General features: G+C 40.6%; 1 protein-coding gene across 1 annotated transcript in view; it reads left to right on the top strand.

Moving 5' to 3' along the window:
• Window positions 1-16777, top strand: part of KAT14 (lysine acetyltransferase 14) — a 70221-nt gene that overhangs the window by 36864 nt on the left and 16580 nt on the right. The window contains exons 4-6 of the mRNA XM_004376442.3: window positions 3146-3327; window positions 8331-8747; window positions 8884-9452. Coding sequence (XP_004376499.1) covers window positions 3146-3327; window positions 8331-8747; window positions 8884-9452 — 1168 coding nt within the window. The remainder of the gene's footprint in view (window positions 1-3145; window positions 3328-8330; window positions 8748-8883; window positions 9453-16777) is intronic.

Raw genomic sequence — 16777 nt, 5'->3', positions numbered from 1 at the left:
TAATGGCTAGTGATGGTGAGCATTTCCTCATGTGTCTGTTGGCCATTTGAATGTCTTCTTTGGTGAAGTGTCTGTTCATTTCCTTTGCCTATTTTTAAAAAAAATCTTTTTAATCCTTGTCAATTTGACTAGTCAAAAAGTATTACTTCTTTTTCTTTTCTTACTTAGTAGCTCCAACCCACCCTACCCCCATTCATCTGATGAACAAAACAGATTTATTTCCTGGGTCATTCCATCCCCTCTTCCTAAAAGACATGTGAAGAAGGTGATTCTTAAACCTTCTGGTCTCAGGACTCCTTTATACTCCTAAACATTATTGCGGACCCCCAAAGACCTTTTGTTTATGTTGGTTATAGCTACTGATATTTACCATTTTAGAAATTAAAACAAAAATTTTTTAAATGTTATTCATTGCAGGATAACAGTAATAAACTCTTTTCATGTTAGCATAATATTTTTTTATTAAAAAACAAATATCATCCAAAACAAAAAAGTTAGCAAGAAAAGTGTCAGTGTTCCCCATTTTCGCAAATCTCTTAATGTCTGATTTATAGAAGACAGTTGGATTCTCATGTATGCTTTAGCATTCAGTCTGTTGGATATCAAACATCACATGTTGTTGTTAGGTGTCGTTGAGTCATTTCTGACTCATAGACACCCTGTATACAAAAGAACAAAACACTGCCTGGTCCTGCGCCGTCCTCACAGTCGTTGCTGTGTTTGAGCCCATTGTTGCAGCCACTTTGTTAGTTCATCTTGTTGTGGATTGTCATGGATTGAATTGTGTTGGCCAAAAATATCCGTCGACTTGGCTGGGTCATGATTCCCAATATTGTATGATTGTGTACCATTCTGTAATCTGATGTGATTTCCTTACGTGTTGTAAACTCTGTCACTATGATCTAATAAGATGGATTAGTGGCAGTTATACTGATGAGGTTTACGAGATTAGATAGTGTCTTAAGCCAGTCTCTTGAGATATAAAACAGAGAAGCGAGCAGAGACACATGGGAACCTCATATCACCAAGAAAGCAGTTCCGGGAGCAGAGCGTATCCTTTGGACCTGAGGTTCTTGTGCAGAGAAGCTCCCAGACCAAGGGAAGATTGATGACATGGACCTTCCTCCAGAGCCGACAGAGGGGGGACCTTCTCCTGGAGCTGATGCCCTGAATTTGGACTTGTAGTCTGCTGGACTATGAGAGAATAAACTTCTCTTTGTTAAAAGCTGTCCACTTGTGGTATTTCTGTTATAGCAGCACTAGATGATTAAGACAAAGATCTCCTTTTTCACTGAACTTCTAGTTTACCAAGCATGAGGTTCTTCTCCAGGGACTGGTCCCTCCTGATAACATGTCCAAAGTACGTGAGACAAAGTTAAACCATTCTTCTAAGGAGCATTCTGGTTGTACTTCTTCCAAGATGGATTTGTTCGTTCTTCTGGCAGTTCATGGTATATTCAGTATTCTTTGCCAGCACCATAATTCAAAGGCTTTATTTCTTCTTTGGTCTTCCTTATTCATTGTCGAGCTTTCATGTGCATATGAGGCAATTGAAAATACTGTGGCTTGGGTCAGGCACACCTTAGTCCTCAAAGTGACATAGCCCCTGGAAAACTCCACTGCACACTTGTGAGAGAGTGAAAGTGAAAAGGGCAAATCACATCTTAGTGTTATTATGAAAACAGTTTTGACCTCACAGACCCCTGCAAAGGAGTCTGTCCCCAGGGGTCCCTGGACCATACTGTTAATGTTGCTGGTGTAGGAGATCTGAGGATATGTATTTCAGCTGTATTAGAGACATGCTGTTTCTCTTCTTTTTCTCGATGTTTCCTAGAGCCCTGATGGCCAAATTAGAGAAGCCCTTTCCTGGGTAGAATGATCTTCAGGTGATGGGTGGATCAGGTGGTGGGTGGGGATGAGAAAGCAAGTGAATGGTTCTGCGTTAGTCATATACTTTGGGCAAGAGGAGAGGGGCTTGGAAAGGTTAAAGAGGTAAGGATGTGGGGGAGGTGCACTAGGGTCAAAAGGTTGGGGCTGGAAGCTAAGGTATCATTCTCACCTCAGATAGTACTTATGCCTATTAAAGTTTTTTTTGGTTCCTCTGTTTTCTAGTGCATCTTTGTTTCTAAGAATACTTTTTCTTTTGCCTCCCTAGCAGTAATTTCCAACTGCTAGACTGCCTTCTTATGAAAGACTGTTTTTTAGGATTTATGGTCATTGATTTATGTTTTCAAGGTGAAAATATAACAGTCGCCATTTTAAGAATTTGCACATAAATGTGAATAGTTGACATTTTACGTATCATTTTGTTATATAGAGTCTTGTGTAGTTAATTTTGAAATGCTTGTTTTTTTACTTTTATTTTTCTTCCCTTTTGGCCAGTCTTGGTTATTCCCCTAAGGTCCAGCTTTGTGGAGCATAGCATGTAATGTTATTACCACCCCAGTACATAAAGGCAAAAGGGACCAGACCAAGAGGTGCATCCGACTCCTTAGGCAAAGTGAACTGTTTCCCAGGGCTAGTGATTGACCCGCATCACAAAATGCCCAGTCTTGGAATTACGCTTCTTTATTTCTTGACAATTGTGCTTAATAGATTTATCAGAACAACTCAAGTTCATTGAAATTAGCCTGTAGAACTCCATAATCATGATGATTGTGAGGAGAAGAGTTTATGTGCTTTGATTGAATCATCTCAGAGTAAGTTTTATTATCCTAGTTTTGCAGATGAAGAAGCTGATGCAAGTCCTTGTGGTAGAGCCAGGACTTGAAGCTGGGCAGTCAGACTCCAGAGCCTCTCTCTGGACTCTTACGCTCAATTCCTTGAAAAATCAGAGATTCCATAGCGTATCACAGGGTAGGAATCAGAGAGAGTATTGTTGTTGTTGTTGTTAGGGGCCGTCGAGTCGATTCTGGCTGATAGTGACGTGTGTACAATAGAAGGAAACAGTGTCCAGTCGTGCGCCATCCTCACCATAATTGCTATGTTTGAGCCCATTGTAGCCACTGTGTCAGTCCATCTTGTTGAGGGTCTTCCTCTTTTTTTCTGACCCTTTGTCTTACCAAGCAAGAGGGTATAAAGAGGGAATATTTTCTATATGATTGAATTGGGAAGCCAATAATTTTTAAATTCTTGTTCTTGTCAGGAAAAAGACTTCAACCTGGTGGAGCACAGTAGCGGGTTGCCTCAGTGTGGGAAGTCCGATGTACTTCCGTTCAGGCGCTCAGGAATTTGGAGAACCAGGATGGTGGAAACTTGTTCACAACAAGCCCCCCACAATGAAACCTGAAGGAGAGAAGCTGTCTGCCTCTACTCTGAAAGTAAAAGGTACTATTAGAAGAGGTGCTAGCTAGACCGAAGCCAAGCCCATAAGAGCTTAAGAGACAGTCCTGCTTTTCCCAGGCATAGCTCACTGGTATCTCTGTAGCCACTCTTACTCTGCTTGACAGTTTTACTATGGCACATTTTTTGTATGCTGTCAATAAACATTATATTTTTTAAAAAATTATCATTTCCTAATGAAGTTACCGGAACACTGGTGGTGCAGTGGTTAAAGGACTCAGCTGCTTGTCAAAAGGTCAGCAGTTCGAACCTAACAGCCACTCCGCGGGAGAAAGATGAGCAGTCTGCTTCCGTAAAGATTTACAACCTTGGAAACCCTATGGGGCAGTTCTACCCTGACCTTTAGGATCGCTATGAGTTGGAATCAACTTGACGGCAGTGGGTTTTGCAGTTTTAATAAAGTTATCAGTTTTATAAATATTCTTTGATATCTGAAAAGTTCTCTATTATCAGTCTGATTTTGTTTTTAAACTTTTTATTATGGAGAATGTTAAACATAAAAAAAGTGGACAGAATAATATAGTCAATTCCCAGGTATTTCTCACCCACTTCCATGATGATCTCCTGGTGGTGGCGTTTTACCTAGACCCCTGGGTTTCTCCTAGCCCTCCACCCACCCCACCCCCGGATTATTTAGATAGAAACCCCAGCCCTCAACATTTCATCCTTAAATATTCCAGTATGTGTTCTGTGCGATAGGACTCTTTCTTTTTTTGTAATCTAAGCATAATGCCATTTTCACCCTTTAAAGAAATTTATGATAGGTCCTTACTATTGATTTGATTGTTTTTTCTAAAAAGTTTTTAACAAACTTTTAGATTTTTTTAAAAATATAATTGGAAAAAAAATCATACTAAAGTGTATAAAGTCAAAGTTCCTCATCCCCCCGCCCCGCTTGCGGTTTCCCTCCCCAGAATAACCATCACTATCTCTTGTAATGGCTTTTTAGAAGTTACCTCTGCGTGTTTAGCATGTACATTTTCTTATTTTCTTTTCAAAGATATAAATGGATTACGTTGTAAAACTCTTATTTTCCCCTGCTTACTAGTATACCTTGGACATCTTTCCAGAACAGCGCATGTGGATCTGCCTTATTTTATTTTATTGTATGGCTATATAATAATTTATTAGACCATCCCCCTATTGATGGACATTTTGGTTATTTCTATCTTTTTTTGTTGTTTTTATTTTAAACAGTGCTACAGTTGTACAAATTTGTGTGCATGTACAAATATGTTTGTAATAAATTCCTAGAAACAGAATTGCTGTATCAAAGGGCCTATTCATTCAAAATTTTAATCTGTATTACCAGACTGCCCTCCCAAAAATTGTAATAAGATTTATGCCCTACTAATGAGCCCTGGCACCCACATGTCTGTCAGTTTGTTGTACTGTGGGGGCTTGCATGTTGCTGTGATGCTGGAAGCTATGCCACTGGTATTCAGATACCAGCAGGGTCACCCATGGCAGACAGGTTTCAGCTGAGCTTTCAGACTAAGACAGACTAGAAAGAAGGACCCAGCAGTCTACTTCTGAAAAGAATTAGCCAGTGAAAACCTTACGAATAGCAGTGGAACATTGTCAGATATATTGCCCGAAGATGAGCCCCCCAGGTTGGAAGGCACTCAAAAGATGACTGGGGAAGAGCTGTCTCCTCAAAATAGAGTCGACCTTAATGACGTGGATGGAGTCAAGCTTTCGAGACCTTTGTTTCCTGATGTGGCACGACTCAAAATGAAAAGAAACAGCTGCAAACATCTGTTAATAATTGGAACATGGAATGTACGAAGTATGAATCTAGGAAAATTGGAAATCATCAAAAATGAAACGGAATGCATAAACATTGATATCGTAGGCATTAGTGAGCTGAAATGGACTGGGATTGGCCATTTTGAATCAGACGGTCATATGGTCTACTATGCCGGGAATGACAACTTGAGGAGGAATGGCATTGCATTTATTGTCAAAAAGAACATTTCAAGATCTATCCTGAAGTACAACGCTATCAGTGATAGGATGATATCCATACACGTACAAGGAATACCAGTTAATACGATGGTTATTCAAATTTATGCACCAACCACTAAGGCCAAAGATGAAGAAACTGAAGATTTTTACCAACTTCTGTGGTCTGAAATTGATTGAACGTGCAATCAGGCTGCATTGATAATTACTGGTGACTGGAATGCGAAAGTTGGAAACAAAGAAGGATCAGTAGTTGGAAAATACGGCCTTAGTGATAGAAATGATGCCAGAGATCGCATGATTGAATTTTGCAAGACCGGTGACTTCTTCGCTGCAAATACCTTTTTTGACCAACATAGACGGCAACTATACACGTGGGCCTCCCCAGATGGAATACACAGAAATCAAACCGACTACATCTGTGGAAAGAAACGATGGAGAAGCTCAATGTCATCAGCCAGAACAAGGCCAGGGGCCGACTGTGGAACAGACCATCAGTTGCTCATACGCAAGTTCAAGTTGAAACAGAAGAAAATTAGAACAAGTCCATGAGAGCCAAAATACGACCTTAAGTATATCCCACCTGAATTTAGAGACCATCTCAAGAATAGATTTGACGTGTTGAACGCTAATGACCGAAGACCAGACAAGTTGTGGAAGGACATCATACATGAAGAAAGCAACAGGTCATTAAAAAGACAGGAAAGAAAGAAAATACCAAAATGGATGTCAGAAGAGACTGAAACTTGCTTTTGAATGTCAAGTAGCTAAAGCAAAAGGAAGAAACGATGACGTAAAAGAACTGAACAGAAGATTTCAAAGGGCGGCTTGAGAAGACAAAGTATTATAATGACATGTGCAAAGAGCTGGAGATAGAAAACCAGAAGGGAAGAACACGGTCGGCATTTCTCAAGCTGAAAGAACTGGAGAAAAAATTCAAGCCTCGAGTTGCAGTAGTGAAGGATTCTATGGGGACAGTATTAACCAATGCAGGAAGCATTAAAAGAAGATGGAAGGAATACACAGAGTCATTATACCAAAAAGCATTGGTCGATGTTCAACCATTTCAAGAGGTAGCATATGACCAGAAACCGATGGTACTGAAGGAAGAAAAGTTCAAGCTGCACTGAAGGCTTTGGCAAAAAACAAGCCTCCAGGAATTGATGGAATACTAACTGAGATGTTTCAACTAATGGTTGCTGCCCTGGAAGTGCTCACTCGTCTATGCCAAGAAATTTGGAAGATAGTTACCTGGCCAATCGACTGGAAGAGATCCATATTTATGCCTATTCCCAAGAAAGGTGATCCAACCAAATGCAAATATTATTGAACAATATCATTAATACCACATGCAGGTAAAATTTTGCTGAAGATCATTCAAAAGCAGTTACAGCAGTACATCGACGGAGAACTGCCAGCAATTCAAGCTGGATTCAGAAGAGGTCATGGAACTAGGGACATAATTGCTGATGTAAGATGGATCCTGGCTGAAAGCAGAGAATACCAGAAAGATGTTTACCTGTGTTTTATTGACTACGCAAAGGCATTCGACTTTGTGGATCATAACAAATTATGGATAACATTCCAAAGAATGGGAATTCCAGAACACTTAATTGTGCTCTTGAGGAACCTGTACATAGATCAAGAGGAAGTTGTTCGAATAGAACAAGGGGATACTGCATGGTTTAAAGTCAGGAAAGGTGTGTGTCAGGGTTATATCCTTTCACCATACCTGTTTAATCTGTATGCTGAGCAAATAATCTGAGAAGCTGGACTGTATGAAGAACAGGGCATCAGGGTTGGAGGAAGACTCATTAACAACCTGTGTTATGCAGATGACAACCTTGCTTGCTGAAAGTGAGGAGGACTTGAAGCACTTAACTGATGAAGATCAAAGACCACAGCCTTCAGTATGGATTACACCTCAACTAAAGAAAACAAAAATCCTCACAACTGGACCAATAAGCAACATCATGATAAATGGAGAAAAGATTGAAGTTGTCAAGGATTTCATTTTACTTGGATCCACAATCAACACCCATGGAAGCAGCAGTCAAGAAATCAAAAGACACATTGCGTTGGGCAAATCTGCTGCAAAACCTCTTTAAAGTGTTGAAAAGCAAAGATGTCACCTTGAAGACTGAGGTGTGCCTGAGCATTTTCAGTTGCATCATATGCATTCAAAAGCTGGACAATGAATGAGGAAGACTGAAGAATAACTGATGGCTTTGCATTGTGGTATTGGTGAAGAATATTGAATATACCATGGACTGCCAAAAGAATGAACAAATCTGTCTTGGAAGAAGTACAACCAGGATGCTCCTTAGAAGCAAGAATGGCAAGACTACGTCTTACATCCTTTGGACATGTGATCTGGAGGGATCAGTCCCTGGAGAAGACATCATCCTTGGTAAAGTAGAGGGTCAGCATAAAAGAGGAAGACCCTCAACAGGATGGATTGACCCAGTGGCTGCAGCAATGGGCTCAAGCATACCAATGATTGTGAGGATGGTACAGGACTGGACAGTGTTTCATTCTGTAGTACATAGGGTTGCTATGAGTCAGAACCGACTCAACAGCACCTAAAACCAACAGTGAGCCCTGGTGGTGCAGTGGTTAAGAGCTCGGCTACTAATCAAAAGGTTGGCAGTTCAATTCCACTAGCCATTGTTTGTAAACCCTATCTACGGGGCAGTTCTGTAGGCATGCTATGAGTCTGTATCGACTCGGCAGCAACGGGTTTGGTTTTTTTGGTTTTAACGATGCATGAAAATGCCTCTTGCTGAGCGTTATCAAATTCCTAGCATTTGCTCTTCCAGTAGGTGAAAAGTAGTATTTAATTGTTTAAATTGTAATGATAACTTCCTTTTTCTTGTTAAGAGTTGTTTAAGTCTTTTGGTTTAGGGCATTCATTGACCATTTTCTCTAAGTAGAACATAGAGTTCTAGGTTCATAGTAATAAATTAGCAAAAGAGAAGTTGAATAGTTATTTAAGAATTTAAATATTTATTCTTTTCTACTAGCCTCGAAACCAACTTTAGATCCCATCATTACTGTCGAGGGACTTAGGAAACGGGTGAGTCGGAATACTGTGGAATCTGCCATGGAATTAAAAGAGAAAAGGTGTCGTACTCAGGAAGCAAAAGACATTAGAAGAGCTCAGAAAGAGGCAGCGGGCTTCCTTGACAGAAGCACTTCTTCTACCCCTGTCAAGTTCATCAGCCGAGGCCGCAGGCAGGATGTGATTCTTGAAAAAGGAGAAGTGATTGACTTTTCGTCCTTGAGCTCCTCTGATCGCACCCCCCTGACAAGCCCGTCTCCTTCTCCTTCTCTGGATTTCTCTGCCCCTGGAACACCCGCATCTCATTCAGCCACTCCTAGCTTGCTTTCAGAAGCAGATCTCATTCCAGATGTGATGCCCCCACAAGCCTTGTTTCATGGTAAGATTTACCTCTCTTGAGGTACATATTTTATACACGGGCCATATGTAAATTTGTGAGTTTCTCCCTGTGGGTCTGTGGGCTCTGCATTTCTTCTTTCCAATGTCTTGATCACACTGTGTTGTGCTCTGTGCAGATGATGATGAGATGGAAGGTGATGGAGTCATAGACCCAGGAATGGAGTACGTTCCACCCCCTGCTGGGTCGGCAGCTTCTGGGACAGTGGTCGGGGGCAGAAAGAAGGTCAGAGCACCTCAACAGATAAAGCAGGAGGTAGAGAGTGAGGAGGAAAAACCCGACAGGATGGACATTGACAGCGAAGATACGGATTCCAACACGTCTTTGCAAACAAGGATTCGAGAAAAGAGGAAGCCTCAACTGGAGAAGGACACGAGACCTAAAGGTCCCAAGTATACGCCTGTGAGCATCTATGAGGAAAAGCTGCTTCTGAAGAGGCTGGAAGCTTGTCCCAGTGCTGTTGCTATGACACCAGAAGCTCGGAGACTGAAGAGGAAGTTGATTGTCAGACAAGCAAAAAGGGATAGGGGATTACCACTTTTTGATTTGGATCAAGTTGTTAATGCTGCTCTTCTGTTAGTTGACGGGATTTATGGAGCCAAAGAAGGAGGCATTTGTAGGCTTCCAGCTGGCCATGCCACATACAGAACAACCTGCCAAGACTTCAGAATCCTTGACCGATACCAGGTAAATGCTAGCACATGCTCAGAACTCGGGGGGCAGGGGTGGAGGTGGGGTAGGCAGCACTGGGGAATGGATAGTGGTGATGCTGTGACTTAAAATCCTGAGTGATTTTGGGAGAGAGAAGAAAAGAGCAAGAGGGAAAACTATAAAACATTACTGGGATTTTTAAAAATTATTATTATTTAATTGGTCGTTATGAACACGCCTTAATGCATCTGGGTTTTTTTCGTCCCTTGGGCATTCAAGACATAACCGAGGGCATTCAGGACAGTCCTTGAGGGCAGCTGTACATGGTTTATGCCTTAACTTGATCAACAGATTTGTTGAGAATGTACATTGTAGTAGATACTGCTGAGGAGGATCTGAACATGTGTAAACATCTGTGTAGTTAGGAGACAACATGTAGAAATAGCCGCCAAATGATCAGTGTATGTTAGCATTGCTCAAAGGGTTTAGTGAAACTCAGCTGCTCCTTGGATCAGTTAAATCCACTAAGAACTGTCAGAATATACAGCAGGAATGAGAGGTCTTATTTCTGCACATTTTTGCTAGCTCTTGTTAACTGACCTTTAAGTTTTGCTAATCTGATAGGTATAAAGTGAAATCTTTTTTTAAATTTACATTTCTCTCATTAGAGGTGAGGTTAACCATTTCATTTTTCTTGTTTCCTAGTTGTTTCTCCGTTGCTGAATTGCCTATTTGGATTCTTCACACGTTTTTCTGTTTTCATCTTCTGTAGAAGCTAGTTGAATCTTTTGCCAACGTTCTGATATAATTCAATGATGTACCATGTGTGACGCTTTTTTTCTTTCATTTTGCTAGGCATTTGGTATATGGGCCCTTTCAATTTAGAAGCTTTCCTTCTTGAGTTCTGGGAAGTCTTCTTGATTTCCTGTCTTCTATTTTCTGTCCTCTCTTTTTAGACCAGAAAACCAAACCAGTTGCCATCAAGTTGATTCCAACTGATGGTGACCTCATGTTTCAGAGTAGAACTGTGCTCCATAGAGTGTTCAATGGCTATGATCTTTCGGACATCAGTCGCCAGGCCTTTCCTCTGAGGCACCTCTGGCTACATTTGAACTGCCAACCTTTTGGTTAGTAGCTGAGCACTTAGAACGCTCCTATTATGTGGATGTTGGACTCTCTAGACAAGGGGTTGGAAAACTTTCAGTGAAGAGCCAGATAGTAATTATTTTCAACTTTGCAAGCCACACAGTCTCTGTCACAATTACCCAACTCTACTTTTGTAGCTGTAAAGCAGCTATAGACAATATGTAATGAATGGATGTTGCAATAAAACTTTATTTTCTAAAAGAGGCAGCAGGCTAGATACGTTCTTTGGGCTGTAATTTGCCATCCCCTGTTCTAGATGGATCCTTTTAATTTTTTTTTTTTTTTCTCCTGTTTCTCATCCTTCCCTGGGAAGTGTTAACTTGCCCTGCTGCATTCTAGGAACCAAGTGAGGAAGGAGGGGCCAGGAGCCTACCATTCAGTGTGTAAACTTTCACTGAATCTCCCTGTTTTTGGGACAGTACTCCCGCTCTTGGCTGTGTCTGGTACTGCTATTTCCAGAGTCTCTCTTGACCTTCTCCAGAGGGAAAGGTCACTTTCTGGATGTGAGCAGTAAGGGTATAATTGGAGCCTTTAACCTCTTAAATAAAAAGACTTACAATCCGTAGTCCTATGGCCCCATCTCAACTGCAGTGGTGCCTGATGCCTCTGATTGCTGTGCTCTGAGAGGCTTTCTTGTTTAAATGCCCTTGTTCCTGGCCTTTCTTCACTGCTGGCTTGGATTTCGGCTTCCCTTGGTCTGTTGTCATTTGCCCCTTGTCCGTATGCTTTTGTTATTGTCGTCTGTTCACCAGTGTTTGTTCCTGTGGGTTTGTCTTTTTAATTCCTATACTTTTTAAATTGTGAAATGTGTCATACATATAGAAGAATGCGAGAATATATGGGTATAGTTTAGAGATTAGTAAAGTAAAGGCCCATTTATCTATCTCCTGCGTTAAGAAACAGAGTGTTACAAACACCTTGAAAGTCCTTGTGTGCACTCCCCACTCCTTCAGAGGGAGCTTCTCTCCCTTCAGTGTTGGTCATTCCTGGTTTGTTTTCCTGTGTCTCTCTCTAAATCGTACCTTTTTAGTTTAAAAACTGAGTAGCAAGCACACGTCTACCTGTGTAAGGAAAGGGCAGCATTGCCTGTTAGATGAAGGCTTCCAGGAGAGGATGAGCTGAACAGTCTTTCTGGGTTATTGTCTGGCTTTGTCTTCCATGAGCCCCTCGTGGGGAGTTGCTGGTCAAGTCATCAGGAAGTCCTGGGAACATGAGGCTCACCAGTCTGAGTATCAGGCAGAGCTGTGCTAGGGGATAGGGCAGAAATATGGGCAGAAGGAGTGGGATCCTGTGTGTGTCCTGCCTATGGGCTGACATGGCCTACCTCTAAAAAAAAAAACAAACCCAAATCTGTTGTCGTCGAGGCAATTCCAACTCATAGCAACCCTATAGGACAGGGTAGAACTGCCCTATAGAGTTTCCAAGGAGTGCCTGGTGGATTCAAACTGCTGACCTTTGGGTCAACAGCTGTAGCACTTAACCACTACTCCACCAGGGTTTCCTGGCCTACCTGTAGCTTGCAGGAAAAGTCATAGCAGTTATGTGTGGGGTGAGTGTCCTCAGCTCACCTGGGGGGACAGCATGGAGGGAGTGCAGGAGTCTCATCAGTGCATGGCTAAGACAGGCTGAGCACAGATGAGATCTGGGCCAAGACCCTTTAGGTTTAAAAGATGAACAATGGTAGCAGAGACTTAGTGATGACAGCCTTACTTTGTCTGCCCCTTGAGTCACTCATGTCTACTCTGCACTGTCTGCCCTTTGAATGTGCTTCTCAGCAGTGATCCTCAGACCTCCCCCCCATCTGCACTGGATCTCCTGTTTCCTGTGCCCCATCTTCACCTTCTTGTAGGTTTACTTCCTTATTTTAATGGAACACATCCTTAGTGACTTCCTAAAGAAAGGTGCATGCGATGTAAACTTTGAGACCTTACGTATCTGAAAAAACCTTTGACTTAAAGCCAGAATCCCAGGCCACATTGTATAAAGCTGAGAACCAACTCAACAGTAACACTGGAAGCAGGTGGACAATGGAGCAGTGCTTTCAGAGGCTGAGGGAAAATGAGGTGGAGTGTACACAGCCACATTATCTAGGTATGTCCTCTGTTGAGGACCCCCAGTGTCACTTCCTTAAGGTCTTTCCTCTTGGGCTAGAAAGAGTCCCCAGAGAAGAATCTTACAGTTCCCAAACCCAAGTGGGGGCAGAGTGATCTTAGCACGCAGTGTGTAAGGCACACCCGTGCCTTGGATTTCTCTGAGCTGCCCCATCCAGAGACTCTCTGTTACACCCTTAGTGATCCAGTGTGCAGACTTCCGCTGGAGGAGGGCAGTCACCCAGCAGCATGGCGTTGAGAGATCTTAACTATTTTTCACACCAACTTTTACCTGGTGCTCATTTTACCACCTACTTAGTCCCAGCTCTGGAGGAATCTGGTGCTGCCACCTGGGCTTTAGGAGGAGGATTCTAAGTATAAATTGGTTTGGTTCTCACCTTACCCAATGCCAGCTTGGGATTTTGGCTTTAATCAGTTACCATTTGTCAATCTGCCTTGCGGTTGCTGTTGTTTCTTCTGATCTTCTGTTTTTATATTTCTTACATGCTTGCCTTTTTTTTTTTTTTTTTTAAATTAAGTCTTTTTTGTAGTTTTGGGGAGAGGATAAAATTGGATCCTTGTTTAATTCCCCATCTTAACCTGGAATTTTAGTATCATTTTAATATGGTTAAAGAGGAGAGCAGCTGTAAATGCATTTACTGTTCATAGTGTTTCTTGTTTTTTGATAAATGTACTCATAGTTATAAATTTCCCTGCTGCTTTAGCAACGACTTATGACTCTTGAAATGATGAGATTTTATTATCAATCAGTACTTAGGGTTTTGTAATTTTTCCTCATTATTTCATCTTTAACCCAAGAGTTATTTAGTGTTTTTTTTTTTTTTTTTAGTTTCCAAACATGGAAATTTTAAAGCTCTCGTAGAAATTGAATTTCTGATGGAAGTATATTGTGGTCAGAGGAAATAGTCCATATAATGTTGATTCTTTCTATAAAGAAAGTTATACATTTATTCTTTTTATAAGTCCTAATTTTCAACATATATTTATTTTTCTCTGTCAGTTTCTTAATATTATCACGTAGTCTTCCTCTGAAACAAAAAATACCTTGGTATGCTCTCATCCTTTTTTCTTTTGTGTTGCTTACTTAGGTAACAGTAAAACCTCACTAAATTGTGTATTCAATCTTACTTCCCAGTGTTTCTTCCTGGATTAATTTCTTGCTGAAGAACATTCTCTTAACAGTTCCTTAAAATATGGTGGGGTTTTTTTGTTGTTGTTGTTAAATTTGAAAACTGATATGCCTAAGAATATCTTCGTCTCACTCTTGGATTTAAACAATAGCATAGCTGGATATAAAATTGTAATTTGGTTTTTCCTTCAACATTTTGAAATTATTACTCCATTATTGTCTTGCATTTAGTGTCGCTCCTGAGAGCCCAGTGTCAGTCTTATTATTTCTTTGTAGATGGCCTTCTTTTTAATTGTCCCATCTCCTGGGAACGTCACAATTTCCTCTCTGCTTTTGATCTTTAATTAATATTAGTACATTTAAGTGGTATTTTTTATTCTCATTTATCTTGTTTGACAGCTCCGAACTCTTTCATTCAGAGGTGTCTTATCTGCTTCTTTAGTCTGGGAAATTCCTCATCATCGTGTCTTTTTTTAAATAATATTGTATTGTGTTTTTGATGGAAGTTTACACAGCAAACTAGGTTCCCATTTGACAATTTCTGTACAAATTGTTCAGTAACATTAGTTATATTTTTCACATCCTATTTAATTGCATTCTGATTATTTCGTTTCCAGTGCTCGAGTTTCCCTGCCCCCTTATCTTCTCATCTTTGCTTTAGAGTAAATGTTGACCTTTGGTTTCATACAGATGTTTTTTTAACGGAGCACCGTACTCACGGGTAGTATCCTTTATTTTGTGTGCCAGTCTGTTATTTTGCTAAAAGGTGACCTTGGGATAGTTCTGGTTCAAGGTTTAAAGAGTATCTCAGGGGGGTAGTCTCAAGGAGTCCTCTGGTCTCAACTTGTCTAGTAAGTCTGGGCTTTTTAAGAATTTGAGTTCTGTGTTTTTCTCCTATTCTCTTAGGGTCCATCTATTAATGGCCTTGATCAGAACAGTCAGGATCCCATCTAGTTCTTCTGTTTCCAGGGTAGATGAGGCTGTGACTCACACAAGCTCTTAGCCCTGTGGACTAGTTTCTTCTCCGAGACTTTGGTTTCCTTCTTTCTCTTTTGCTCCTGATGAATAGAGACCAATAGTTGTATCTTAGATGGCTGCTGGAAAGCTTTTAAGATCCCAGGCACTACTCACTTCGCTAGGATACAGAGCATGAACTTTGTGAACTATTTTATGCCAGTCGACTGAGTTGTCCCATGAGACTGAGGTCCTAAGCCTTCAAACCTAGAAAATCAATAATGCAAGATGTTTGCTTATATCTGAGAAGTATCCGTAACAGTGTCCTCTGTGAATATATATGCATGCACACATGTATCTGTACATACATGTACATATAGATAATTCTGTCTGCGCACATATGTACATACCTGTACCTACCTGTACACGCATGTCTGTACACTTACATATGTGCCATACAGTTGTTTTTTGGTTGTTGGTGGTGTTGCCTAATTATATACTGTATTTTAATGCAAATAGCGCGCACCTTCTACATTTGTTTGCCAGCCATTCCCTCCTCCTGCAAGATGTTTTCATAAGCAGTCCTGTGCCAATTCTCTTTTACATGTGCTGTTAAAAAATTAGCGTAGCGCAGTTACAAAAATACCTCACGGGGAAATGGGCGTGGCTGGCAAACAAACATAGAAGGTGCATATTATTTGTGTAAAAATATGGTATGTCATATGCTTTAGCACAAACATCCTTTACTCTTGTGCACTTCTTAGTGACATTGTTTACTTTGGTCAGGCTGTGCTCATTATACCCACATTCAATGCTACTTTCCCCATCACCAAAAATAGCAAGTATCTGTGATCTAGGGAGTGATTCCCTTTCCCACCCCGCAATTCCTGGTACCTGCCAGTGAACATTGGTCTCTGTATATATGTCTATTCTTGTCTTCCTATAAAAGTGGGATCATACAATATTTGTCCTTATATGATTGGCTTATTTCACTTAGCATTAGGTCTTCCAGATCCATCCATGTTATAATACATTTCATGGATTCATCGTTATTCTTTATGGTTGCGTGGTATTCCATTGTATGTATGTACCACATTTTGCTTATCCATTCGTCTGTTGAAGGTAAGGGCACTTAGGCTGTTTCCTTTTTTTTTTTTTTTTTTTTTAGCTATTAGGAATAATGCTGCAGTGAACATAGATGTGCATATGTCTGTCTGTGTCTATTTTATTAGATCTCTAGGGTACATACCTAGGAGTGAGATTGCTGGATCATAAGGTATTTCTATTTCTCGTTTTTTGAGGAAGCACCATACTGTTTTCCATAGTGGTTGTACCATTCTGCAGTCCTACCAGCAGTGGATAAGGGGGTTCTGATCTCCCCACATCCTCGCCAGCATTTATTTTCTGTTTTTTTAATTAATGCCATTTTAGCAAGGGTGAGATGGTATCTTGTTGTAGATTTAATTTGCGTCTCTAATGACTAATGATCGTGAGCATCTTTTCATGTCTTTGTTGACCATTTGAATGAACTCTGTAGTGAACCGTTTATTCATGTTCTTTGCCCATTTTTTAATTGGGCTGTTTGTGTTTCTTTTGTTGAGTTGTCGAAGTTTTCTGTGTATTTTAGAGGTTAGACCCTTATTGGATATGTTTCTGAAGATTTTTTTCCCAATCTGTAGGTTGTCTTTTTACTCTGTTGATAAAATCTTTTGATGAACACAAGTATTTTACTTGTTTGAGGTCTCAAATATCTGATTTGTCTTCTGCTATTCGTGCATTTGTAGTTGTTTGTTAGCCTAGTTTTAAAAAGATTAGGTCCCATAGTTTTCTCCCAGGAACTTTATAGTTTTAGGTTTAACATTTAGGTCTTTAATTAATTTTGAGTTGGTTTTTGTGTATGGTGTGAGGTTTGGGTCCTATGTCATTTTTCTACAAGTGGATATCCAGTTTTGCCAACACCATTTGTTAAAGAGACTGTTTCTTCTGCATTGAATGAACTTTGACCGCTTGTCGAAAATCAG

Source organism: Trichechus manatus, unplaced genomic scaffold, assembly GCF_000243295.1.
Source record: "Trichechus manatus latirostris isolate Lorelei unplaced genomic scaffold, TriManLat1.0 scaffold00042, whole genome shotgun sequence".
Classification (NCBI taxonomy): Eukaryota; Metazoa; Chordata; class Mammalia; order Sirenia; family Trichechidae; genus Trichechus; species Trichechus manatus.
Note: the sequence above shows the minus strand (reverse complement) of the source record. Positions and strands in the feature narration are given on the sequence as shown.